Source organism: Lutzomyia longipalpis, chromosome 2, assembly GCF_024334085.1.
Source record: "Lutzomyia longipalpis isolate SR_M1_2022 chromosome 2, ASM2433408v1".
NCBI classification, from domain to species: Eukaryota; Metazoa; Arthropoda; class Insecta; order Diptera; family Psychodidae; genus Lutzomyia; species Lutzomyia longipalpis.
This window is the reverse complement of record NC_074708.1, coordinates 3069563-3095847: the sequence shown is the minus strand read 5'-3', so window position 1 is coordinate 3095847 and position 26285 is coordinate 3069563. Positions and strand designations below refer to the sequence as shown.

Sequence of the window (26285 nt, the reverse complement as noted above, 5' to 3'; positions counted from 1 at the left end):
ATGGTGTCCTTTCGTTCGAGTCTTCGGGTGCTCTTCTACTTTTCGCGCGTTTGTGGTTTAGCCCCGTTGGCGATAAATTTCAAAAATTCCCTCGAAGAAATCTCTCAATCGCGCTTCGGTGTGATTTATTCAATTCTCATGGGTATCACCTATGGAGCATTTCACGTAACATCGTCACTTTTTAATTTGGACGAGAAAGCTGATAGCAATATCATAACAAACATCATAAACTACTACAATCGCTACTCACGTCTCCTTCTCTTCTGGATTTGCATTGTGAATGCCATTGTGAATCAAAAGAAAATTATTCGTGCCCTTCAGTTGATTGAGAACGTCGATAGACTCTTTGCGAATGATTTGGGTTACCGTGTGAGTCACATAAAATTCTCACGACTTGTTCTCGTGGAGATTTTCGTGTATTTGGCATCAACATTTGCCCTGGAATGGAATAACTGCCTCATGTACATCACGGGAATTGGGGTGTACAACAACTACTGCATGAGTATGTGCCTCATCCCGTTGATTGTTGCCAATGCCGATCAAATTCTCTTCATTAATTTGATCTACTTAATCAAGGAGCGTCTTGCGCTTGGAAGTAAATTCTTCCAGGAGCGCATTCGCTTGACAAAGCAACGCAAGAAGGATCAAGATAAATTAAATGGGCAACTCCTCAAAACAATCAACATTTTCTATTATTTTGAGCATGAAATGGAAACAGCAGCGGCAAAGGTTAAAATGGTTCAGGGGAAGTATTCTCGAGGGAACATTCAAACACTCTCCCTTGGCTACTCCCGACTCCACGAAGCCACACAGTTGATTAATACAGCATATGGGATTCCCAATGTGTGCAGTATTTTCATCAGATTCGTCACTCTCACCACTCTTGCGTATTCTTCCTGTATGCGGCTGCTTAAGTGAGTTTTCTTCTTGTCTTTTACGTGTGTATTATAGAATACCCTTAGTGCGTACAAGGATGGTTGATACCTCGGTTGATACAGTGGAAAAATATCTTAACCCTTTAATGACCTTTTAAACCTTTAAGAGAATCTTTGGAACTTATTTTTATTGTAATTTTTATAGGAAAAAAAAACAGGAAATAAGAGAAATAAAACGTTAGATTTTTTAAAGAATGCCAAACGTTAAGTAAAAAATGTTTTTAAAATTTTTAAACATACTTAACGTTAGAAAAGAGACATTTAAATTGCAAAAGAAACGTCAAAGGTGTCAGAGAAGAATTGTCAAAATATGAATTAGAAATATCAAACGCGTTCGGAAAGAAACGTCAAAATTGCAAAATTGTCTTCAAACGTTTGTAAACAGAGGTCAAAATTACAAAACAATCATCAAAAGTTTAAAAAAAACGTAAGTATTAAATGAAATGTCAAACGTGTCAGAGAAAAAGCGTGAAAGTTGCTAAAAAAAAAACATGAAACGTGATAGAAAAGACGACAAAGCTGCCAAAAAAACATTAAATGTTGTAAAAAAAGAAACGTCAAAGTTGTCAAAAACGTTCAAAGTTAAAAAAAAGACGTCAAAGTTGCTAAAAAAAACATTAAACGTGACAGAATAGAGACGTCAAAACTACCAATTAAACGTTAAGAATTTAAAAAGGGACGTAAGAGTTGCTAAATAAACGTCAAACGTTAGAAATGAACTATAAGACAGTTAATGATTTCAATAGCATCCGTAAATTATAAATTAGTAAAATCAATCTTTTTTTTTTTCAATTTCTGAGTCCATTTAAGAATTCTCTAAATTAAAAAGATATTTAAATATTCTTACCTCAAAAATCTTTTAATTTTCTTTCCCCTCTTCCGAAGGACTTCAACGGTAAGAGCTTTCATATTGAGGAGGATAAATTGTCCACTCTAACAAGTCAATAGACCCTTTGTTAGTGGAATTTTTCTGCTAATGATTTAAATTGTTTGTGGAGGTCTTTTTTGTTAATATGCGATTTATTTTAAAGTCGCGTCAAGTATTTGTAGTGAAAGTGAATTTTTGAATTAACGAACCACTCAGGTTGAATTGCAGACTTTTGCAGGAGGAAAATATTTGATAAAATAGACATTTGACGGGCAAAGGGAAAAATATAGAGAAGCCCAGAGACAGGTACTATGTGAGAATATTTAGCAAATGAGAGAGAGAATAGCCCTTAATTATTTTTATGTTAATTTATAGAACTCTAATTATCCCCGTTGTATCCGTGGAATCGCCCGTGTATCCCCCCGACGTCCCTTCAATTGTTCCCCCGACATATCTGGAAATAAATTTGACTTTGGAAACTGACCGCTGTCAGCAACAATAGCTTTCACCTTCATTGAGAATGAAAAGAATGAAATTCAAAAATTCCAATTTTTGGCAAAAATTTCTTGTTTTGAAGCTTAAAGAAACTCCAGAACTATATATTATTTCCTTTAAATAGAATTCATAATTTTCCGGTCCTTAAAGGGTTAAGATAATTTTTTTTTGCAGCACGTTGAACTATGTATATGGTTTTTAGGGGAAATTCACAAGAGGGTCAAAAAGTCAAATAGAAGTATTTCTTTGTGTGCAGGTTGGACAATTTCGATGATGATCTGGATCACAATGAGCACAGAGCCATGTCCAAAGTCCCCGGGATTGTTGGATGGATCCTGTTGAATATTGCAGAAATAGTAATTTTCTGCTACGTCTGCCATCGTTTGAGGGAAGAAGGAAGGTACATTGGGCAGCATTTGCAGTACTATCGCGTTGAAAATTCCCATCAAGGTGATGTGGAGGCGGCAATTGATGCCTTTACGCGCCAATTAATGCATCAACATGTGGAAATTGCACCATGTGGATTTTTTACTGTTGATTTAACCTTTGTCCTGGCTCTTGTGGCCACCGTGACGACGTACATCATGATCCTCATTCAATTTGATATTTCGCAAAAGGCGCAAAACTGAAGACAAGCAGAGAAGGAGCAAAAAGAACATTTTGGGAGGCAAAGAAATTAAATTACAAACTCATGATATATATTCAAGGACTATTTTCTCAATATTCGTAACTTTTACATCATTTTTTTTGTATGTTTCTGCTTCAACATTATAAACTATGGAAGAGTTTCTGAAATGTGTGGAAGAATCACTGCAAAAATTACACAATATATTACTTTTTTTTCAACATGTTTACACCATTTTTCATTTAAATATTAATATTAGTTTTTTTTTATTACTAAAAAGTTTCAATAAAAGATTCTTTTTTTTCTGTTGTCTGAAAAGAGATATGTTATGAGAATTCTCGTTGATTTCATGTTGTTTTGTGCGGGGGTGGGAAAAGGGAATTAAGGGGGTGGGTTTGGTATCACATAGATCAGCAATGAAAGTTTACAAGTGATTTAAATATACTCTGTTGATATTATTACGATTCAGTTTGCATCACTTTCTACGAAAGAGAACTTTTTTTTTGTTTAGTAAGAAGGTATTTTATGCAAAGAAGTAAAGCAAAGAAGTTGCTCTAACATCACATTCAAGCGATTTTTGATTGAATTTCTACAATCAAGACGAAAAGAAGAAGAAGAAATAAATGAAAATTATTAATTTATGAATTTTTTATGCGGGAGATGCTTCAAATGGGGATGAAGTTTTTTTTAAAAGGTTTTTCTTGATAAATTAATAATGTGATCACGCATTCTTTTGTATGCATGAGATGAACGTACCTACACACTGGTTAAAGAGAATCTCTAATGAATGAGTGGATTTTCATGAGAACAATATAACAATTCATCATTTTTTTGCCTTACAAACTTCTTATTACAAGGATATGGTAGGAGAATGTTTTTTTTTCTTTTCATCAAAATGGTGTTTTTCCTTCTTTTCCTTTCTCTCTCTAATAAAAATATGTTTTTTTTGGAGTATTTTCTTTTTGCCAATTTTTTTTAATTATTGTTGGACTTTGAATTACGTCCTGATTTAGCTGAATACCTCTCGGGCGTATCCTCTGATGCCTCGGCACTCACGCATGTGGGTATTGCATTTGACCACTTTCCATTTCTAAGGCATTTTAGCATTTTCGCACCACGTAGCACTAATCCCGAATCACATGTGAAAGTGATACTCTCACCAATGGCATAATAAAACTTCACTGAAGACATCCGTCCACTGATTGCTGTTCCTGGGTATGAGCACGCTTGGACACCTACATGGAAAATGTTATAACATAATGGTAATGTGAGATTGTGAGATACCGACACTCCCTAATGAGATGACAAACATGCATGAGGGGGGGGGGGGGGGCTTCCAACACGACTTTTTTGCAATTTTTTCCATTGAATAATTCCAAAAATTTATTATTTTTTAGCATTGTGAAAAATTCACGAAACTGCATAAACTCCTTTATTAGTTTGGGGGCTATTAAATGGGATCATAAAGTGTGGCACGATGAATGAATTAGGCTTTAAGTTTCGGATTTAATCGGTGTCGAATATCGGAGCAAAAATAAAAGATCAAAAGATCATTTTCTCCAAAGAAAAATGGAGCAAAAAGGTTTAACAAAAAGTTGTGAGGTAGAAAGGAGTTTATTCGCTTTCTATAGGGAATACCTTTCATTTGAGGAAACAATCAGGATACACGAAATCTTTTAAAGAATAAAGAGAAAACGAACGAGAAATCTCTTAAAAAGATTTTCATTTGCAATTTAAGTCATCTGCAATAGCTGGCAAAGATTTTCCCAAAAATGCAAAAATGACGTCACTATTGTATCTTTTAATCAACCTTAAAAATAACTTGTCAAAAATCCACGTAGAAGTATTAATATGAAAGCTTAATGAATTTAAAGAAGATTGTCTACAAGATTACGTGTGTCTCGATTGTTTCTAAAGAACTAAGAATTTTCCAATACAAAGTCGGATAAACTCCTTGCTTTTGAAGATATCTTATTATTTAAAGTTTTTGGTTAAGATTTTCCTAAAAAATAATTAAATTTTGAAGGGAAAATTCACAGAAAAAAATAAATTGCGTTATTCGATTTAAGGAGCTTTTTTTTTTAATTAAAAAATCTCTGACGTTTCGATACTGGTATGATCTTCTTCAGGTCATAAAATTGTTTAAAAATAATAATCTCTTTTTCCTTATTAAAAAAATCTAAACATTCTTTTAATACTTTTTGTATTATGGCAAAGAAAATTCTTTAAAGATAGCCAAGACACATGCCATAAAAATCTGTTATTTTTGGTTAATGGTTATTGCAATATTGAAACAATTTGCAAAAAAAAATCTTGCAAGTTTTGCTATTTATTTCATACTTTTTTAAATTTTTTTTAAAGGTTTAAAAAGAATTGAAAAGTTTTCTTAATTTTCTGTACAATCATATCCGTATTATGAGATCTTTTGTAGCTTAAAATGTGTCTTGGCTATAAAATCTATAATTTTATCCAAGGATCTATAATTTTTTTTACTCACAGAATTCTCAATTTTTTTTCCATAAATATTAAAGAATAGGAAAAGACTTAAACATAATTATGGAAAACTTCGTAACATAAAAAAATCAGTGCCTTAAAGGAAAAATGATCCTCACATTAGAACAGAGAGAGCTCAACAAAAAAAAAAGAATGTCAGTCGTGTTAGAAGCCCGTGTGGCGGAGAAATGAATGAATGAAGAGGAGAAAAAAAAGTGAAATTTACATTTTGGCAATCCACCGGACCACCGTCCATTGTCTTGGCATGCAATTATGGGTTGTCCTTGCATCATATATTCAGGATTGCAATTAAATTGAACAACATCACCGGCCCTATATGGCGCCGAACCCTGCGCATAGCCGTTCTGGGGGGCTCCCGGGTTATCGCATTGAACTTCTAGATCAGTAAATTCGAAGAAAAATGAACGTGATAATATTGTCATGCGAATGCGTGAAGGTAATGAGTTTGATAGAGTGGGGGGTGGGTGGTGGGTGGCGGTAACGAAATGAAGTGAATGAAAATTTGATCATTGATTAGAATTTTTAATTTTCTTTTTTTTGTAATTGTTGTTAAAAGCAGCTTCATGGCTAAAGCTATTATTAATTGCTTGCAAAAGAAAATTCTGAAAGATTTTTGAGAAATCTCAAATAATTTTCAATTTTACTTCTAATTCAGATTATTTTTGTAGAATAAATATATAGTTAAGAGCCAATATTTGGGTGGGGAATTTTGAAGGATCTCAAGGAAGGATCCTTTCGAAGGATGAAACATTCAATATAAAAATTATGAATGTTTCATTTTTCTTTCTCGCGCAAGAAAATTCAGAAAATTGTTTTAAGAAAAATTTGGAAAAAGTGGTTGAATTAGAAGTATTTTTGTTGCGTAATAAAAGTGGAAAGAAGCTTTCAAATATATAGAGTTTTGCTATATAAGAGGCGGGAGCTTTTAGAGAGAAAGCAAAGAGAGAAAGAAAGAAAGAAAGAAAAAATCAACGAATTGATGTCTTACCTATACATGTGGGAAATGGTTGTGCCCATTCTCCAGATGGTAAGCACACGGATTCCGAGGAACCGCGTAAACCATAACCGGAGGGGCAGGAAAATGAAGCACGGCCGCCTACCTCACGAGATAAAACGGCCACGCGTGGTACGGTTCCGTTGGAAGATGTCAACAGTGGAATATCACCACATTCGACACCTTTAGATAAAAATCCCTGGTCATGTTTCCGATTATCGGATTTTTCGTTAGGATTATGGATCTTACTCTCACAAACTGGAAGGGGTGCACTCCAGTTGGAGCTTGGCAAGCACGTGATTTCCGATGCGCCAATCAATGAATTACCATTAGCGCATGAAAATACAACTTTTGTACTCAGTTTTGTGTCTGTGGTACTCATTATAAGACCACGTCTTGCCGGTATCTCTGGACAATTTATTGCCTGCAAGAAATTATCACAAAATTAATTTTTTTAAACAGTTTTGAAGGGAAAATTTAATTTTTTCTTTTTCAAACTAACCTTTACAACAACCTCAACGGCATGTTCATGCCTAGCAGGTGTTTGACACGAAAACACCCCAGAATCATCTTCAACGGCATTAAAAATGCTCAATCTATACTCCAGCTGTGGATCACGATTCTCCTCTGTGACCCACCCTTCGGGATATTTCCGAAATTCATGACTAACATTCCATTTGGGATTCCCAAAGCGTCTCATCCACAGGCATTCCATGTGAAGTGTTGTCCCCGGATATACAATCAATTTCCCATCATTGCTCTGCGCTATTGGACCATTTTGGTGCCGAAATAGTATTGTCGGTGATTTTTCCACTGAAAAATGATTAATTTTTTGTATAGGTATTTTACTTTAAAGAAAATTCATAAAATGAGATAAAATACTTAATTTTTAAGGTGGAAAATATTTTTTTCTCTCAATTATTTCGAAGATAAATATTCCTTCTTTATTTGTTTTAATATTCCTTAAAGATCTAATAAATCTTTAAGAACAAATCGCACGAATTTTTTAAATTTTTACCGATTTTTTCTCAAAATTTTCCTCAAAATTTTCCTCAATAATTTTTCTTTAATAATAAGATTAAAAGAAAAACTCATATTCTTACTTGCATAGTCATTCTCTTGATTTAATCCATAGCAAATTGGTTTCTGTGCATTCCATTCGGAGTGGATGCAGCTACGAATATTGCTTCCTACCAACATGAATTTTCCAATATCGACACACCTAAAATAAATAAAAGGAAAAGCATGTTAAGAGACAAAAAAAATCCCTCCTCAATTTTCACACAATGACACCATCTGCAGTTAATCTTTTTCCTATTTTCCACTTCACTGAATATCTCTCCAAGCCATTCTCTTTTCAACATACATAAAAAAACTGTCCCCGCACAAGCATGGGAAATTCTTGGAAAAATCAGTCACAGCGCATCCATTGAACAGGATGGACACGGAAAAAGTTTTACTGGATATTATGACGAGAGCTCTGAATGCAAAAATGGACTTGAGTGACTTTTCAAGCATTAAGGAAAATAAGGATTTAGATGTGTTTCCTGTGAAATATAAATTTTCCGGGATTTTCATTGTGCTCGCATCGATTTTGTGGATGTACCGAGATGAATTTCTTTTGGATCAAGTGAGTGTTGTTGAGAAGATTTTCATTGATTTGAATTTAAGCTTAAATTTAAATCAAATTTCAGTGTCTTGTTGCAATGCCTGATGAATTAGCAAAAGCTTTCCGACCTCCTATTGATTGTGACTTTTGCGTGGGAAAGAAGGAAGTAATTCGGGCATTTGACTTGAGTCCTGATGTCTTTGAGAATAATTTTGCCTACGAAGGTGGACCACTAATTGTCATTGATGCCATGAACAATTGGACAGCACCTGAGGTATAATTTTCTTGAAAATTAATTTCTTAAAAGTTTGAAAATTTCATTAATTTTTTTAAAACGTTGAATTCAAAATTAAATTTAATCCTTCCTTAGGTTTTCGACTATTGGTACTTTAGGAAGACATACCGTGAGGCAAAGAAGAAGAGAAGCATTCTAAATTGCCAATTTTTCCCCTATAAATCTGGTTTGAGGAATCTCTTTGAGGCCTTTGATATGCCCGAAGAGCGTGTGGCTCAGAAGCAAGGAACTGATCCTTGGTACTTTGGATGGAGCAATTGCAATCATGAAATTGCTAAAATACTCCGAAAGCACTACTCAAGCCCATATTTTCTGCCCAAATCCTCGGAGAATAATGCAATTGATTGGATTTTTATGGGTGTCCCAGGAAAGGGGGCTCATTTGCACGTTGATAACGTTCGACTACCATCCTGGCAAGCACAGCTAAAGGGTACAAAGGAGTGGATCCTTGCTCCACCACCTGAATGCTACTACAGGTGCTTCTCTTTCTCCACAATTGTTAAACCCGGAGAGATTAGTAAGAGAAATTATCCTTTAAAGTTAAAGACGGAAAAGGATATTTTATGATTTTTCTTAAACTCTTTTATCCAGTTGTTCTCGACACAAACAGATGGTATCATCAGACTAATGTTCTTCCTGGAGAAGTTAGCATTACAATCGGAGCGGAATATGATTAAAAAAAGGAATAGTGAGACACTCACCTGGAAACTATTGTTGCTCCTGGTGGGAACTCAACTGTCTCCTCACGAATCTCCAGGTCGTTGTAGAAGCTTACCACATTTGGTTCGTCGTTGTGAAACATACATGATGTATTCACTGTTTAAAGAATAAATGTTGTTGCGTCTTAAAGCTACTGTTTTCTTAATTTTAAGCGTTTTTTCCTCGCATTACTTACAGCAGTTTAATGCACGTCCAATCCAAACTCCATCCTCGCAAATAATCTTCCATGTACTTCGTTCCCCGGGCACGCTTGCAATGCAATTAAATGTAATCTCCGTGCCTGGAGGATACACAACACGAGCTGAGTCCAACTCCTCGCTATTCCTAAAAAATAAAATAAAAGAAATTCAATTAAGAATGATCCAGATTAAATTTTTAAATGAAAATTCTTAATTACTTGTAAACAAGAGCTGCATCAATTTTCATTGGTGGGCCACAGGATCCCTTTTCCTCCTCACTCGTTACCTCCTCTTCACTCCCTTCGGCTGATTCCTCTTCTGCACTCTTTTCCAGTGAATTGGTCACGGCTAAATCTTCACGGGATTTCCTTGAGGCCGTTTGGCAATTAACAGTGGGTGGATTTAATTTCCCCAGAATACATTCCATTTGAACAATTGAGCTTGCTGGACTGTTCTCACACTGTACGGATACGGAACTTCCATTTGCAATTGTTAAATCAGCTCTGTAGCCACTCTGGGAAATTAATTAAATCAATTTAGAAGAATTCTTTTGGAGGTTTTTAGAGAATGAATTTTTGTCAAAAATTAAGATTGAAAAAATCTTGGTAGAAGGACTTCTTCACAGAAAAAGGATTAAAGATCAATTGTCTTTAAAGTCTTTTAATAGCAAACAAGCATAAGACCCTTTAAAATTAAATTTTTATCCAAAATAAATTTTTTATATGAATTTAAAAGCTTAAAAAAAACTTTAAATCTTTTGGTTTAAAAATTAATCTCTTTTATGATGATTCCATATAGAGCATAACTCACCAAATATGTAGCATGTTCTATTTGTGGTAGCACACAAGGGGCTGCCATGCATTCGGGAAAAGCCGGAGCATCCCATTCGCCATCATTGCAACCAATATTGTGGGATCCCTGGAAAAATCAAGAAATTTCAATAAAAGAAATTTCCTTTAAAAAATATTTTAAAAAAAATTCTTACTTGAATATTAAATCCCGGAGAACAACGGAAGATAACTCTCTGTCCATTCTCGACATCTTCCAGCGGTCTGAGTTGTCTTGAAATTTCCTTGGGGCTCTTTGGGTCAACACCAAAGTAATTTCCATGATCAGCTATTGGAATTGTGCACGGGCCTACAAAAAGAAGGAAAAATTACATTTAAGAAGAAAAGCTTTTGAGCTTAATCTCACAGTTGCAAGAAAAAAATTTCTTACGCGTTATGCAGGATGGTTTTATGGGCTTCCATCGTCCTTTAACGCATTTAGCCGTTGAATTGGGATTTTGGAAATTCAGCTGACCCTTTAGGCATGTTAATTTAACAATAGTCCCCGAACTATATTCAATACTCTCATTCTTTCCCGGACGAACAATTTCAATGCTGGAAAAAATTTCAGCAGTTAGTGGTTCACATGGCAATTTCAGGCGATTCTTCCTGTTTCCCATGGCTGTATCATTGCCATTCTCATCATTGAGAACCTTGTCGGAGGTGTAGTTGGTACGAGCATCGTGAATTGCTCGCTTCTTGCGTACAATTTGGGATTTAAGTTGAGCAATTATGCTGGGAAGATTGGAATCTGATGCATTCCTTGCCAACTTCTCCATCCTGGAGGGCTCTTCGGGTCTCTCCCTGTGATTCCGCAGCTCTTCCTGTTCGTACTTGTGGAATTTACTTAGTGGCTGATACTCTGGCTCTTGATTGAGGAGCTCATTCAATTTGAATTTCATCTCTTCCGTTGAATCTCGGCTGTCTGTTATATCGGGAATTGTTATCCTTGCCCTATCACCCTCATTGGGAGCCTCCTGTCCACCTGTGCGAACGGTGTGTGTTGCCCGGTAGCGTGACCACATTTCTGGATTATTGTACGTATTGAGCCAACGTCCATCTTGCACCTGAACACGATCCTTGGGTGGTAGTCGATTGGCCAGGGTGGTATTTGTGTGCCTGGAATTGGTATATCCGAGCAAGTGTTTCACGTAATTTTTATACTTCTCTTTAATTCGTTGGTAGTATTTGGAGTATGCCCTCTCAATGTCCGACAGCTGCCTCTTCTCACGCGTGTGATTGCTCGAGAAGACCGGAAGTGATGTATGGTTGTCGATGTTGCGGTAGTACGTCAATGGGTAGATGATTCTGCTATCAATTTCTCTCTTTTCTCGGGAGGATTTTCCCTTTTCCATGTCTTCCCTTGCTAGGTGATTGAGGGTGTCTTTCACCCATGCAAGGTATCTCTTGTACTTCACTGACATTGATGCAGAGCGACGTCGTCGATTCCATCGTAGCCTAGGATGTTGCCCAAGGAGGCAGCTGTGTAAGGTGTAGCATTGAGGATTTACTTTTAATTTTCTTCTATTTAAATTTATTTAATTATTTCGGCAGCTTGAATTTTTTACACTCTTTCCCGGAACTGTTGGATGTGCTTCCCGGAAAGTGCAATAAGTGACTGGAAGTTGAGCAGTCATCCTTCTCATTGTATAAGGAAGTTTATAAGGGATCTTATTAATATTCTTTTCAACACTCTGCTGATTTTTGATTTCATTTAAGGGTAAAAATCTGTCCATGTAAGTAAACTCCTTTGCAGTTGCTAGAAGCTTTTTTTATAGACTCTCTAAATGGACGGATTTTGACCCCAGAAAAAAACCAAGGATCAGCAGGATGTTAAAAGGAATGTTCCTTAGATCCCTTAGGAACTTTTTGATGCAATGGGAATGATTACTGCACAACTTCCAGCCACTTATGGCACTTTCCGGGAAGCACATCCAACAATTCCGGGAAGAACTGTTTATTCAAAAAGTGTACAAACTTCAAGCTGCTAATTATTTCTTTTTGTACCTGGGTAATTCTGTGGGGCGCCACAAGCCCCCAATGCACGTTGCCCCAACAGGACCTTCGCTCAGAACGTATCCTTTATCACAATCATACATAATTTGCTTATTATTGATGATCTGCAAAAGGAAATGGGATTAATTTGTAATTAATTCTTAAAAAGCTCCATAAATAAAAATCCTTTTACCTTTCGTACATAAGGACGATAGTCGTAGAGTCCCATATTCCCCACGAGAAGGACCTTCCCGTTAGGAATGTATCCTGGGAAGGAGCAATAGACCTCTTGGCATGCAGGTGTAACACCGGTCCAATTGCCAAAGGAGCACGTAAGGACGTATTCATTGGGATCAGTGATCTCCTTACCACCTGGCCCCGTCAAATTAAATCCATCCTTGCACTTGAATCGTGCTTTCATGCCATGTTCGGTCTTTGGTGCCAGCACCATCCCATTCTTTGGTGGTTTCGGCATATTTTTGCACCTCGACGGAACACATCGCGGTATCACGCTCCACGTGCCATTGTTGCAAATTGGCGGTGAAAGGGATGAAATGGGGAATTCGTAGTGTTCATCACACATCACCTCAAGGATTGTACCATGTTGCACCTTGGAGATACTTCCAATTCCCGGTGTAGCCAAGGTGGTTCCATTGAAATCATATTCATTCTCATTCGGGATAACAATTCCCTGAGAGATTGTCGGTACAACACACGGGGCTAAGCACTGCGGAACAGGATACCGCCAATTCCCATCAATTTGACACACTGTCGATGAATGTCCCTTGAGGAGCATCCCTGGTTGACAGCGGAATATTATGCTGGCACCCAAACCCGTGCCAGCTTCTATATTCTCCAACCAACCATTGTAGAGAACTCCCGGATGCTCACAGTTTATTTCTTTACAAAGAATTTTGCCAAAAAAAATATTTTAGGAGGAAGCGAAAGGATATTTTCTGTGAAGGTTTCGTACCTTTGCATACTGGGAGAGTTCCAGACCATTTCTTATCAGCTCCACATCGTCTGGATGAATCTCCGGTGATTTTGAAGCCATATTTGCACTCATAGCTTGCAATTGAGTTGTATGAGACACTCGTGTATATAGCACGACCGTTTTTGGGATTTTCCGGTGGTGGGCATTGTACAGACGTCACCACTTTTCCAGATTTAAGGGGAAATTAATTAAAATAAAATTATTTCTTATTAAAAGAATGAGAGAAAAAATTTTTGCTCTAGATTAGAGCATAAATCTCTAGAATGGAATAAAATTAACAATTAATGATCAATGCTAGAAACTTGCAAAGGATTGTGGACAACCTACATAATATTTTTATGAAAACATAGAAGAAGAACAAATAATTAAAAATATTAAAGAATGATTTAAAAAAAAACATTATAAAGGAAATGTTTTATTAAATAGTCTAGAGTAGATCCAAAAGAGCTCTGTTCTGTTAGAGAAAATATTTTTTAATTTTTCAAAAAACAGTCTTTTAATTAAATTAAAAAATCATTAATAATTTTTCTTCTAAAAAAATATGATTTTTAGCATAAAAATATGCAGCAAAATAAGAAAATTATTAAAAACCAAACGTTAGAGCTTTTCCAATTTCAAACAAGTCGATTTAATTAAACTTTAAAGCATCATTGGGGAGAGTTGTAAAATTACGTTAATTACAACGAGGAGTTAATGAAAAAGAAAAGCGTCGACCATTTAAAATATTAATGAAGCTCCCCACGAGAATTTTGGCACATCCAAACGTTCTCTGGTATAAATTAGCAATTAGCTGGTGTAGCCTTTTTACGAGGAGATGTAGTTACCGCAACAATTGGTGCGAAAGCATCAGGCTAAATGAGTCAAAAAATTGTGCAGAAGCGATAAAATAAAACAAAGCATTTATTGCGGTAACTACATATTTTTTATTAACATTCCTCAATACATTGCATAATTTTTTTTTGTAATATCTTTTGCATCTATTAACTACTCATAGCGCTCATCTGAGAAGCAGAAACATATTTTCTTTTATGTTGCTTTTTTTTCTTTCTCTTTCATTTTTTATATGTATGTATGTATATAGCATCTAACATTGGATATGTGGAGCATCTCTTTTTTTTTGTTGAACTTGTGAATGACAAAAAATTATATATATTTGATTTTTATTGCAACAACTATATTGTGTATGGAGCAACTCCGAAAGCTCAGCAGAAAGGATCAACAGTAACTATATATATTTTTCTGGGGGTATATTGCAACGATTTTTTTTTCTTTCTCTATCTCTATGGAGCTGGAGTTCCAGCAGTTGTGGCTGGATGAATAAGAAAAATTGCGTGAAAAATAGGTGAGAAGAAAAAGTTGGTGGAAGAAGGAGATAAATTAATGCGTGGTGAGATGAAGGAAATGAAGAGAAATATTGGTGGGAATACTTACAAACACATGTTGGTACCAATTGGGGTGTCCAAGATCCGTTGGAGTCACAGAGACGCTCGGGCTTTCCAACCAATTCGTAGCCTTCACTGCAGTGGTAGCGAATGAGGCAGCCAAAAGTGTAGCATTCACCTGAATGGAAGCCATTGAGGGGATCAGGAGGTTGTCCGCAGCTTTGAGCTGAAAAAAAGGAGCTTTCGTGAGCTTTGAATTATTTCTTAGGCGTGTGTGCTTTTGACTTACGTTCACACGATATATCCGGACCATACCAACTAGCTTGACCATCAATTGCAAGACATTTAGCCCGGGGAAAGCCATTGGTAACGTAACCAATGTGGCAGTTGTACTGTACAGTAGCATCCAAGTCAAATGTAGCTTGTTCCGGTAGAGCTGAGTGACGTGCATGTTCAATTGTCGGTGGGGTCAAGCAGTAGACTTTAAAAGAAAAAGATCAAAGAATAAGAATTAAGAAAGAATTTTCCAGAGGAAATTTACAGGAGCGACGTTGCTGAAATTAAATTTTCATTAAATTAAGATTGTTAAGAAAGTGAAAAATAATGAGAAAGTACCTCAATATTAACCTGAACCCTTTACATAATTAAAAGTTCTTTAAATAATTTTAATTTACTCAAAAATTAACCGTAAAAGTTTTGGAGCTTTTAGAGCTTTTTTTATAAAAAATAAATAAATTCAGCAACATCATATTAAAAAGATTTTCCTCACTGTTTTGCTTGCAAGCTGGTTCACTTCCAGCCCAGGATCCATCGGCTAGGCACAGACGACTCTGTAGGCCAACAACATGATAACCATGGGGGCATGTATAGGTTGCACGAGAACCGAAGAGGCGTCCTGAGTAACTGACCTCACCCAATTCTGGTTTTTCTAATTCAGGACATTCTCTGTCTGAAAGAATTTAATTTAATTTATTAATTAAATAAAAATTAAATTTTTTAAATGAAAAAAAATGTAAGAAAATTAATTTCTTTGTCAAAGAAAATCTGTTAAAATTTCCTTAAAAATTGTTGAATTTAAATTTTAAGAAAAGTCTTTAAATAAATTGCATATAGAAATTATATCATTGAAAGCTTCTTAAAAAAAGCTTTTAGTACGCAAGGAAAAATATGTACGTATATAGCATTCAATTTATATGTAGAAACAATAATTTCAAGGTCACTGTCGAGACGGAACTGATAGAGGCACGTCGTATGTTGGAAAACTTTCATAAAAGTAAATTTCTTTCCATTTTTTGGGAATTTTCTTTTCTCCCAAAAGCACAGAGTAGCTTTAAAATCCACTAACTATATATAATGAGAAAAAAATATATAGTGCAGACGTACTATGTAGAAAGGAACTTTGTGAAGAATGTACGTGATGTGGAGTAATGAAAAAATAAAGAGAACTTAATGCTAAATCTTCTCGCGACATGCTGCAAAAAGGGAGTGGAAAAGAGAAGCTTTTTGGGAGCTTTTTGCAAAAGCGAGTGCAGAATATATAAATCACAAGGGAGGATAAAGGGCTTACCAGGCTTAATGCACGACATCCCGCATGCACCATCACAGAGACACTTCTTCTTCTTGCTTTTGCAATCCTCATCTGAGGAGCATTTTCTCAGGCATTTTTGCTTTAGTAGCGTAGCTTGTTCCTCATCCCGTGGGCATTCAGTTGATGGGGAATTGCGGGGATTTTTGTACACTCTCCCATCATCATCAGCCTCCGATGAATCATCCTCATCATCCCAATCGTCGTCATCCTCATCGTCCGGGGCTTCAGTTACATTCCTCTCAGAGAATCCTAAATTGTTCATTTTTTTCACGAGAAAAAGGAAGATCCAAAAAAATGTTTTAAATTCATTTTAATAGAGAAAATGCGCATTTTTTCGTCCTACCCCCAAAAGAGGAAGAGAAAGAAAGGACCAAAATGCACTATATGTAAAAGAAAACTTTAAAGGGAACAGAGACTCACCCTTGTGAACCAATATGGCTGCGAGGAGGATCCAGCAAATTAAATTTTTCATTATTCCGTGATACTTGCACAAATGCTGTGTGAATAGTTTTTGGGGTTCAAAGGGGCATTCCACGGTGTTAATTGGAGGGATGGATTTCACGGTGCTTTCGGTGCCATTTCCCCCGTAAAATAATAATTTGCGAAAGGTGAGTTTGTTGGGAGGTTTTCACGGAAAAAAAAGTCACACACCCAGAGGAGCTTCAATACGACCTTTCCACCACAACTGCCGTCCGACGACTGAGTTCTCGCATCCGCCAGACGGGGAAAATATAGGTCGAGATGGGAAAATCTGTGCGGTGAGAGTGTGGTCGCGAGGGGTGGGATACCATGATGGGGAAGAGATATTTGGGGAAAGGCGCAAAAACATTGCGGGGATGCCACGAGCCAATAAATGCTTCTCTCTTGTGCTTTATATTTCGTTTATTTAGGTGAAAGTGCCTCCAAAATGCACATTTTTCCTCAACTATTTTGCATTTTCTTTTATTTTATTTTATTTTCTTAATTTTTCATTTTATTTTAGCTTTTTTTTGGTATAAAATTAATTTTAAATAAATCCGATTAAGATCTTGAGAGAATTATTAGTTAGAACAGCCGGTTTTTCTATCCTCGTAGAAAAAAATCTAGATGAACAAGAAAAATCTAAAGCTCCTGAATTAAAATTCATGAGGAAACCCCCTTAATTTACATAAAAAGAAGCACAAAGAAATCCTCTAATTAAATTCAAAAGTTCTGAAAGGAAAACTTTAAGTAAAACACATTTATAAATATTTTCATAATACCTTTTTATTGCACAGTTAATTTTTGTAAATCCAAAAAATGCATTTTACAGAATTTTTCTGCTTTTTTGTGGTGTTTGTGTTTTATTTTTCACATTTTTTTGTAGAAGAAAGAAAAAAAGGACCTGCCTTGATAAAACCTCATTCCAGATGAGTAAAAAATTAATTAATTATATTATTCATTTCATAAAATCCTGGATTATATTTTTTTGTTTATTTTTTATATAAATATACTTTGATGGACTTTGCACATAAAACTTAATTCAAAATTTGTGAGCGTTTTTATAAGCAGATTTGTGTGTTTTCTTCCTGCTCGAGAGCTATTTTTTTTAAGCTAAACGAGTAGATTAAGGATTCTTTTCTTTTTCTTTTTTGTGTTTTGTGTGTGAATTATTCTTTTATAGACCATCCTCTATCGTCCTAGATTTTCTAATATTTTTAATATATATAGTTTTTTCTTACTATTCATTTAAAATGTATATATCATGGCAATTTGGCATTACTTTTTTATCCTTTTAAATTTTTACCTAAAAGTGGAATTGCTCAAATGACCGTTAAAATTAATTCGTTAAATTGGATGGAAGAGATTAATATCAAAAAAGAAAGAAATTTGTTTTTTGCATTTACCTATTATTGAATTATTTTATTTGAAGAAAAAGAATTGTGCAAAATAAAATAATTATAAAGAGTTGTCCATTTGAGCTTCCAATTCTATTACATTCTATTTAATATTATTATATATTTTTAAAACATTGATTCACTTTTTTTTTAGTATTCTAGGAATTGTTGTTTTTTTTGTCATATCTTTAACACTAAAAATATAAATGAAGCATTTTTTTTTAATAATAAATGATAAGCTAGTGATTTTTTGTTGTTGTCCTTTATTCCTTCTATTGGTTTTAATATATTTTTATAGTTTTTTTTATAGAGCTTTCTATTCCCAAAAATTCTAGCAAGAATTACTACACATAGATTGTTTTTCTTTTTAAAATGATTCTCTAATGTGTTTGATTAATGTTCAATTTTTTAAACTATTTTTTTCACCATCAATTTATTATATTTCGTAAATCTTATTATTGTTCCAATAATAGGATAAATATATATAAATTTCAATTATTTCTTGTACAATTTTTAAATATTTTTTCTCATGTTGTTTTCACTATTCAACTATCGACGGAGAATCAATTTAATAAATTAAATGAATTAATATTTAATATTTCCCACAACAATGATTTATAATCTCTCATTTGACGACAAATTAAATGAGAGCTTTTACTATTATAGAGAAAGAAATTTGGTCGTATATTTAATTCGGTTTTTTATTTTATGATAATTTTTATAACTCGTGATTTAATTAATTTTAAATAATAATAGAAAACATATTTACAAATTATGAGACTAAAATGGTAACTTTACTGTTTCTGCAGATCAAATATTTTACCCTCATTTTCCTCTTTACCGTAAATAACTTTAATTGAAATGTCCAAATTAGCGTTTAACTTCTTGAGACTCAATGTTATTAAATCTTCTTGATTTTCTAAAGCAATCACCACGTACTTCCCTTCAGCCAGGATCTCGCACGTTGATATCTTGTGCGTTGGTGTGAAGACCGCAAGACAATTGCCTGGAAAAAATTGTTTTATTAGATTTTCCTTCAATTTTCATATCGGATATGATCAAGAGCTTTTTAGGGGCTTTTATGAGAACTTTTTGGGATTAATTTATGTTTAATTTCAAAGAAATTAACGTAAAATATTTCTCAGCTGAAAGCTTTGGAAAATATTGAGTTTTCTTTGAATTAAGAAGTAGAAAAAAGCTCCAAAAAGCTCTCCAATTTAATCCTTTTAATAATCAAATTTTTCTCACCTGTATCGAGGTCCCATATTCGGATTGAAGGATCTCTTCCTTCCTTGTCACCGGAAAGAAGAATTTTTCCCGTTGGATCCAACTTTAGGAGTGTTACAGGTGCATTGTGGCCCATTAGAGTTAGTTTGCAATTTCCTACAAGATTGAAAAGAAACACAAAGAAAGCTTTAAGCTCTAACTCTTTCGATAAAAAAATGTCCCTTCTTCAGGACTTGCAGATTTGTAATTTTTTTTTGGAAATCAACGAAAATGATTTACCTGTAACAAGATCCCAGACAAAAATTCTTGCATCTTCAAGTCCTGCAATGACGCAGGTCATAGTCTGAGAAATAGCCAGGGATTCAGTGTTGCACGAGGGCTTCCACTTCTTGAATAACGTGCCACTCTGGAGGTCGTAGACAACAATAAAATTTGGCGTTGGTTCTGCCAATTCCTTCGCCACGACACAAACGTACGAACCCTCGTGCGTGATGGCCGAGAGGCTCGTGATGAAGTCATGATGGGGAATTCGCAAATCGTACAGCAATTTCCGCTGTGAGAGATGCCAAACTAGCAGGGGGAAGGGCTTTTGCGTTTCATCCCCACAAACTAGCATCCTGTTAAAGAAATCAGAATTAATCCTTGAGAATTTTTCAAAAGAAAGATATTTTTTGAGCTTTTAAAAGCTTTTTTTTTACCTTCCATCGCCGGAAATGAGAAGAGAATTCAGGAAACGATCTTCACCGGCTTTGAATGTTGTTACACAGTCCCCAGATTCGAGATTCATGAGATTCACGTACATGCGATTGCGTGACAAGCACACCAAGTGCGTCGTGTCGTGGAGTCCAAAGTAAGGCATCTTCTGGTTCATAACTCCTTTGAGTGTTACCTGGAAATGCAATCAAATTAGATTTGCAACAAAATTGGTTTTCAGGGAAAGAAAATTCACCTTGAAGCACCCATTGTCAAGATCCAGAACTTTAATCTCTCTACGACAGAGAATTGCAGCGCCATAGTCCTGTACAGGACAAATTGCTGATGGTTGTGAGATACCTTTGAATGTTCGAACTCTGCAGCATCTGCAATGTAGCCCAAGAAGAATTCTTGTTGAGAATTATTTCTAAATAAATAAATCAGAAAAAGATCAATAATTTACCTTTCAACATCCCATATGCAGATTTCTTCCTTTTCCGTCCTTATTGATGCCACAAAATATCCTTTTCCGCACAAATTAACAATGTTGTCGTACTTGGAAGTAGGATCCGGCGGAGAGTCCTTCAGGTCAATTTCTTTGACAACTTCCAGGCAAATCATATCGTTCTCACTAATAGATTTCTTCCATGCCCCAATTGTTGGATCCCCATCGGGATGTGCCTTGAGATTTGCCTTAAGGAGGGCATAGAATTGCTGAACATCATAGTTGAGGGCATAGAAATGGTCTCGAATGAATTTCTCGAGAACATTCAAATGTTCTGCTTTGTTGTCTGAACACAGGGAAATGTCGGAGAGTATGTAGATGCATCCGGTACATTTGATCTTGTTGTAGATCCAAGAGAGGTCCGTAAGGTAGGTGGAGGTGGCAAAAGAGGAGGGATTCATTTGGTAGACATGATAAGGCAGATTCATGTATTTCCTCATGTTTAAACTGTTAAAGAAAATTCAAATAAAAGTGAATTTTTGAGGAGAAAAAGATCGTTAAAAAGGACACTCACCATTGAGTTTTTCCTGAGGAACTCACAAAAGTTGAATCTTGCGATGTGTAGTAGTTGCAGAGGATGGTATGAGCTTCACAAATTTCCGCACTATACCTATCCTTGGCAATCTTAAGTATCAATCTATCCATAATACTAACATTGTTGCTATGCCGTAAAAGTGGTCCCATAAACCAGGAGAAGCTCAACCAAAGCTGAGCCGGGGATCCGTAGCTCTTCTCCATTTTATCCCCAATCAGATGCATTATTTCCGTCTCCGTTATCCCATGTGGTGATGCCACAATGAGTGCTATGATATGGCTTGTGGTCCTCTTTGTAAATCTCCTCTCCAGCAATTCAAAGACTTCATTTGAAATGTAATCCAGGGTGGTATTCTTCAAGGATTTCACACCGAGCCATGCAAACCACCAAAGAATCTGCAAGGAGAATCAAATTAAATTGAAAATTAACGGAAAATTGTTGAAACTTAGTTTAAAATGTTGTGATGAAGATAGCTCCGATTGAAATTTGTATGAAATATGACTACGTTCATGATAGAGAGGCAGTCGGCCATATTTGAGGAATAGTCGCGTTGAATATGTAGAAGCGAAAAGACCCTTGTGTGAAAAAACAATGTTGAGATGGAATTAAGAGATAAAACTGTGTTCTAAGTATAAGAATTGGTAGAGAAAATAGTAATATAACAGGTGGATAATGAGGTTTATTGTTCTACGGGTGGTTATAAAAGGAAATTGATGATCAAAGGTAGTCGGTGGAGTCAAAGAAAAAAAGAAGAATTCTAGGTTAGAAAAATGGATGATATTCCGTAAGAATGGAAAATTTTGTGGTTTTATTTTACAGAATAGAAGAGTCAGAGATTAAAAGAAAAGGCTCTATTGAGGAGGGATTAAGTTATATCTCATGTAAGTTTTTAGCTAAAATTAGGTAAGATTTGGAAGTAAAAGAATACTATTTGCTGACCAAAATATTGAATAAATTCTTGTTTGAATCGCAAAGAGAAAATCAAATTAAAAATTCTCACCTTTGCCTGAATTGGTGTCTTATCGGTGCAAGATTTCCATTCATTTGGCAAATGAAGTGCCCCATTGGCAGCATAGAAGTCACTTCCGCCACTACTTATAACATCCATCCACTGAGTATCGGTGAAGGCGGATGATAGCACGAAATTATCATCACATTGTATTTTATCCTTGAGAGCACGTAGAAGAGATTCACTTTGATCATTGCTATCTTTGGACACTTGAGACAATGATGTGGCATTTGTTGTAGCAGTTACGATAATTTTCACATTTTCCTTGAGATTTCCCGGTAGCCAATCCAAATTTGCCCCATTGCACACACAATCGAGTGAATCAATCACAATTACAATACGGCTCGTGGCTACAGCGAGACAGTCTTCAATTATCCTTGAGTATGCTTGGACATCGTGACGATAGAGAGATGAGCCATCCTTAACGATTACCGCCAATTGGGAGCAAATTGATTGCAAGAGAGCTTCCAAAGTTGAGCTACGCATCGTCAACTTTGCATATCTGAGAATTAAGCAACAATCCGGGATCCACGTGTGAATGTTCTGGGCCAGCATGGCTGTAACAACACTCTTCCCTGATCCGGATTTCCCATAAATAACAAGTGGTTTGGTTGATCCCTCCATTATGTACTTCTTGGTCTTCTCCAGCACAACACTATCTGCACAGCATTGCCCCAGGATCTTTGAGTGCTGACTCACATCTTCCAATTCAGAGAAGAGCCTTCGATCTACACCAAATGTGCACGTTGGTATTTGGAATTTACTGTTGTGCTCCTCAATGATGCCATCAATCTCTTCAGCAAGGAGTGTCCCCAATTGCGTGAGGGGTTGCTCAATTTTATCCGGACTAATTGTCTTAAGGATGTGCTTCTCTGCCAATTGGCATTTCAGATCATTTGTAAATTTCCCAAGACGCCTGTTGATCTCCACCTCGAGGTGCCCCTTCCCATCAGCCGGTGTTGGTTGTGCTGTCTGCACCCAGATGCATCGTTTTGCCAATTCCTGCCGGAAGAGAACGGTGTTGTTGATCTCCTGCTCAACCACAGATGCAAGGTAGGAATCCCGAAGTTCCTTCGTGAAGATTGCAATCATAACTTGCAGCAATGCACTCCATTCCTTAGCACGAGCCGGTTCCTCGGGTAAACTCTCAAGACGATAGCACGATGGTTGAGCTGTTACATCCTCTTTGTACCACTTCTCAATGAGAGCTCGATTTTCCGGGCTTTCCGCATCAATTGTTCGAAGGACTGAACGAAAGTCCTGACTCTCAATTGTGAGTGGGAGGAGCTGAATACCCAATTCTGTGCCCAAGTAGAGAACGGGGATTAAGTAGCTATTGTTGGACTGTCGTGCAATCTCAGCCAGGCAATTGGCTGCCAGGGAATGCCCACAGCGTGCCTCCAGGGGGCCCTCCTCGAAAAATGCATCAGCAAAGAATGTTGATTCCGGATATTGATCTGTACCGTGCAGATTGGAGATTTGAAGCTCAAAACCTCGACTTTCACATTTCTGCCGCAGAAGATCGTAGATTTTGTGCAAAGGACACAGGCTGTAGTCCGCTCCTGAGGAAGAAAAGAATATTCTTTAAAGAATTCTTTGTCTAAAGTTTTTGATTAAAACGGTCGTTGGAAGTTATTTTAATTAAACTTAAATTATTTAAATCAACAGAACATTTATCAAATTTATTCTCAAGAATATTAAATTAATAAAATTCAAAATATTCAGAAGCAATCTCATAAATTTCACCCAAAGAGAATTTTTCACATCTCAGCAATATTAATTAGAGAATTAATATTCTATCAAGCATGGAAGTCACATATCGCATTTAATTTCCTATTTTGAAACTTTTAACTCTAATTTTAGACTAACCAACGCATGTACTTCCTCGTTAATTTTTGTCACAAATTCAATAAACTTGCGAGGAATGAGTTCGCGCTCCTATAATAAATTATTGTATGTCTTGTGAGACGGTAAATACAACGCGCGCGAACTCACCTTGATCAGGTGCCAGAACATACAGGACAATCTTCTTGTCCTTCTCCGTTCGTCTCGTGGTGGAGATTTTCCCGTACAGTGGCTGAAGACTGGTGGGCAGAGTTTTAATGACGGTGGGTAGTGGGCAGGGGGCAGTTGTTGTGTGCGGACTGGCGGACATTGGTTCCCCATCTGTGCCTAAATTACCTTCCACCTTCTGCTGCACCTTCGTCGCATCCTGTCCATTGGTTGGGGGACTTGATGCATTCTGAGCGTTAACTGAAATGTCTGAAATTGGCTCCGGATCCGCAAGTGGAGCCTCCTTTTTATTCCCATTTTTCTTCTGCTTTTTCCTCTTATCATTCAGCTGGTACGACGGTGAGCTATTCCAAATGATAGAGAAGAAAAATGAATAAATTCAAAGTAAAATTATTCCCGCGAGAATTTCAATGAGAATTGAAAGAAAATAAATATTTTAATTGTATTTGTGATTCTCCACACGCAATCTTTTCTCCAATGCGGTGATAAATATATATATATATAAAATAAATTGAGATAAAAATAGAGAGACTATTTTGGGAAAATATGTGGTTTATTTTTTCTCAAGTCCACTGTCTCCCATATATTTAGTAGAGGAAAATTGCTTCTTGACAAACAAACATTTACCCCCAGAAAATTTTCACACACGAGTCTTCTATTTATGCAAAAGATGTGCATGTAAAAAGGCAATGCGGGGGAGGAGGTACAATGAAATAAGATTGGATCATTGGGAATTGTTTGCGAGTGAACTAATAAATTGTTTCATTTTAATTTTTCACCACCAGTTTCCCATTCATTCGCATTTTGCAAACAGATGCGGTTAACTCGTGGATTTTATAATTGAAATAATTGCATGGAAAGCAAGTAGATTTTTTTTCTCTTCCTCTTACTTTACAAAACTTGAGAGATTTGCCGGTGTTCTAAAAATCACAGATACTGTGATTGATTGAAAATTTAACTATTTGGTTATTTTTAATTTTTTTTTACTAAATTGTTATGAAATTCGTTAGCAACAGTTTAAGTAGAGAAAAAAGAGGTATTTGACCCATTTCAACTGGGTCTTCATTTTTTGAATTATTTTTATGCTCTGTGGATACTAATACTTGAATTTTTTGTAATATTCCTTTTTGTTTTATTACTTTAATGAACTCAAAACAACTTTAAAGTGATTATATTTTTTAAACTAAAAATATTTAAAAAAGAAATATTTTTTTATGAAACCATTTTGTATTTTTACTGCAAAAATTATTTTTAAATTATTATTAACCTTTTCTTAATTAGACATTATGTTTGTTTGTATGTATTACGTTATCATATGACGTTAAATTCATTACGCTTTAAAATATGACGAACAAAAGTTAAAGCTGTACTAAAGGACATTATGCACATTAAATGGAAAAACTTTTATATTGAATTTTAAAAGGTAAACTAACATAATAAAGTCTGAATATTTTCATGTAAAAAAATATAACGAAAATTATCTTTTTTTTTATTCAAAAAATTTCTACAACTTTTTTAAGGACTTTTTCACAAAATTTAAAGTTATACAATTTAGAGGATCAGCCTCTGCGCGTGTGCTGCATAAATAATAAATGTTAAGTTTTATTTTTTAAAATCTAGCTAATAAATATTCTTTAAATTTGACTCCACGTGGAAAGGAATTTCAGTAGTTTCTCAGGGTTTAAATTGTCGTAAAAAGCAAAAAGTTCTTTTACTATTTTTAATTTAGTTTATTAAGGTAAACAAATTAATTTTATTTTATGATTAACCTTTGTAATCATTTGAATTTAATTTCACTTTAATTCTTAATGCGAATGACTCGTGTGTTTTTAAGAAACTCGTAGAAAAACCATAAACATAAAGGCATGATGTGTGAAAGTTTTGAGAATAAAATATTAGAATTTATTTAATTCAGAAAAAAAAATAAATATTCTATTAGCTCTTTTTAGTTTAGATTTTTGATGTAACGATATAAAATTCAATGTAATTGAATTTCTTTGTTCTCAAACGTTTTAAGTTCCTAAAAAATCTTCCTTTCTGTATCAATTCTTAACCGAAAAATCTCAAAATGAATAAACTCCTTTTATGTATTCTATTCATTGTAAAAGTTTTACTTTTATGATTTTTCCCACATTATTGGTGTTAAATTAAGAATCACAACTACAGAGTGTGAAAATGCATTCATGAACTATGTACATACGTATGAAGGAAAATTGCTTGCAATTTGGTACTTACTCTTCGGATTTTTCAGAATCATTGTCTAGATTTTTCTTGTTAATCCCTGTGCTACAGTAATTTCCCATTCTATGTTGCAATACCAATTAGAACACTTTGCGATTTTTTTTCCAACTCCACTCTGGGGCGTTTTTACTTTCCCGTTTTTTTTTTCAGCTCAACCCTTCAATTGGTCTTCATGTGATAAATGCA

General features: G+C 35.3%; 4 protein-coding genes across 8 annotated transcripts; 2 read left to right on the top strand and 2 right to left on the bottom strand.

The window, feature by feature from the left end:
* On the top strand, nt 1–3144 carry LOC129788623 (uncharacterized). Its single transcript, XM_055824843.1, has 2 exons — nt 1–914; nt 2555–3144. Exons 1-2 carry the CDS (start codon nt 1–3, stop codon nt 2925–2927), a joined length of 1287 nt encoding a protein of 428 aa, XP_055680818.1. The 3' UTR covers nt 2928–3144.
* LOC129788622 (protein lev-9) lies at nt 2980–16732 on the bottom strand. Of its 5 annotated transcripts, none has more exons than XM_055824841.1 (20): nt 16441–16732; nt 16000–16269; nt 15202–15381; nt 14722–14913; nt 14482–14658; nt 13030–13212; nt 12250–12956; nt 12069–12181; nt 10453–11543; nt 10220–10371; nt 10045–10152; nt 9453–9748; nt 9231–9379; nt 9037–9151; nt 7535–7653; nt 6934–7244; nt 6681–6855; nt 6426–6614; nt 5643–5813; nt 2980–4158 (listed from the first exon to the last, which is right to left on the bottom strand). In XM_055824841.1, exons 1-20 carry the CDS (start codon nt 16490–16492, stop codon nt 3899–3901), a joined length of 5010 nt encoding a protein of 1669 aa, XP_055680816.1. In that variant the 5' UTR covers nt 16493–16732; the 3' UTR covers nt 2980–3898. The 5 variants fall into 5 exon arrangements, with proteins under 5 accessions (XP_055680816.1, XP_055680815.1, XP_055680814.1 ...); XM_055824840.1 differs by having other exon boundaries at nt 5643–5820; nt 6427–6614; XM_055824839.1 differs by having other exon boundaries at nt 6426–6855.
* On the top strand, nt 7804–9184 carry LOC129788628 (uncharacterized). The gene is made up of 4 exons (XM_055824849.1): nt 7804–8061; nt 8126–8314; nt 8411–8852; nt 8927–9184. The coding sequence occupies exons 1-4, from the start codon at nt 7870–7872 to the stop codon at nt 9010–9012; spliced, it is 909 nt and encodes a 302-aa protein (XP_055680824.1). The 5' UTR covers nt 7804–7869; the 3' UTR covers nt 9013–9184.
* A 507-nt stretch (nt 16733–17239) lies between the features above and the next one.
* LOC129788618 (uncharacterized) lies at nt 17240–26208 on the bottom strand. Its single transcript, XM_055824832.1, has 10 exons — nt 26094–26208; nt 23841–24202; nt 21837–23407; nt 20816–21231; nt 20260–20748; nt 20053–20182; nt 19802–19992; nt 19383–19720; nt 19125–19259; nt 17240–18882 (listed from the first exon to the last, which is right to left on the bottom strand). The coding sequence occupies exons 1-10, from the start codon at nt 26159–26161 to the stop codon at nt 18671–18673; spliced, it is 3912 nt and encodes a 1303-aa protein (XP_055680807.1). The 5' UTR covers nt 26162–26208; the 3' UTR covers nt 17240–18670.
* Between the last annotated feature and the right edge of the window lie 77 nt (nt 26209–26285).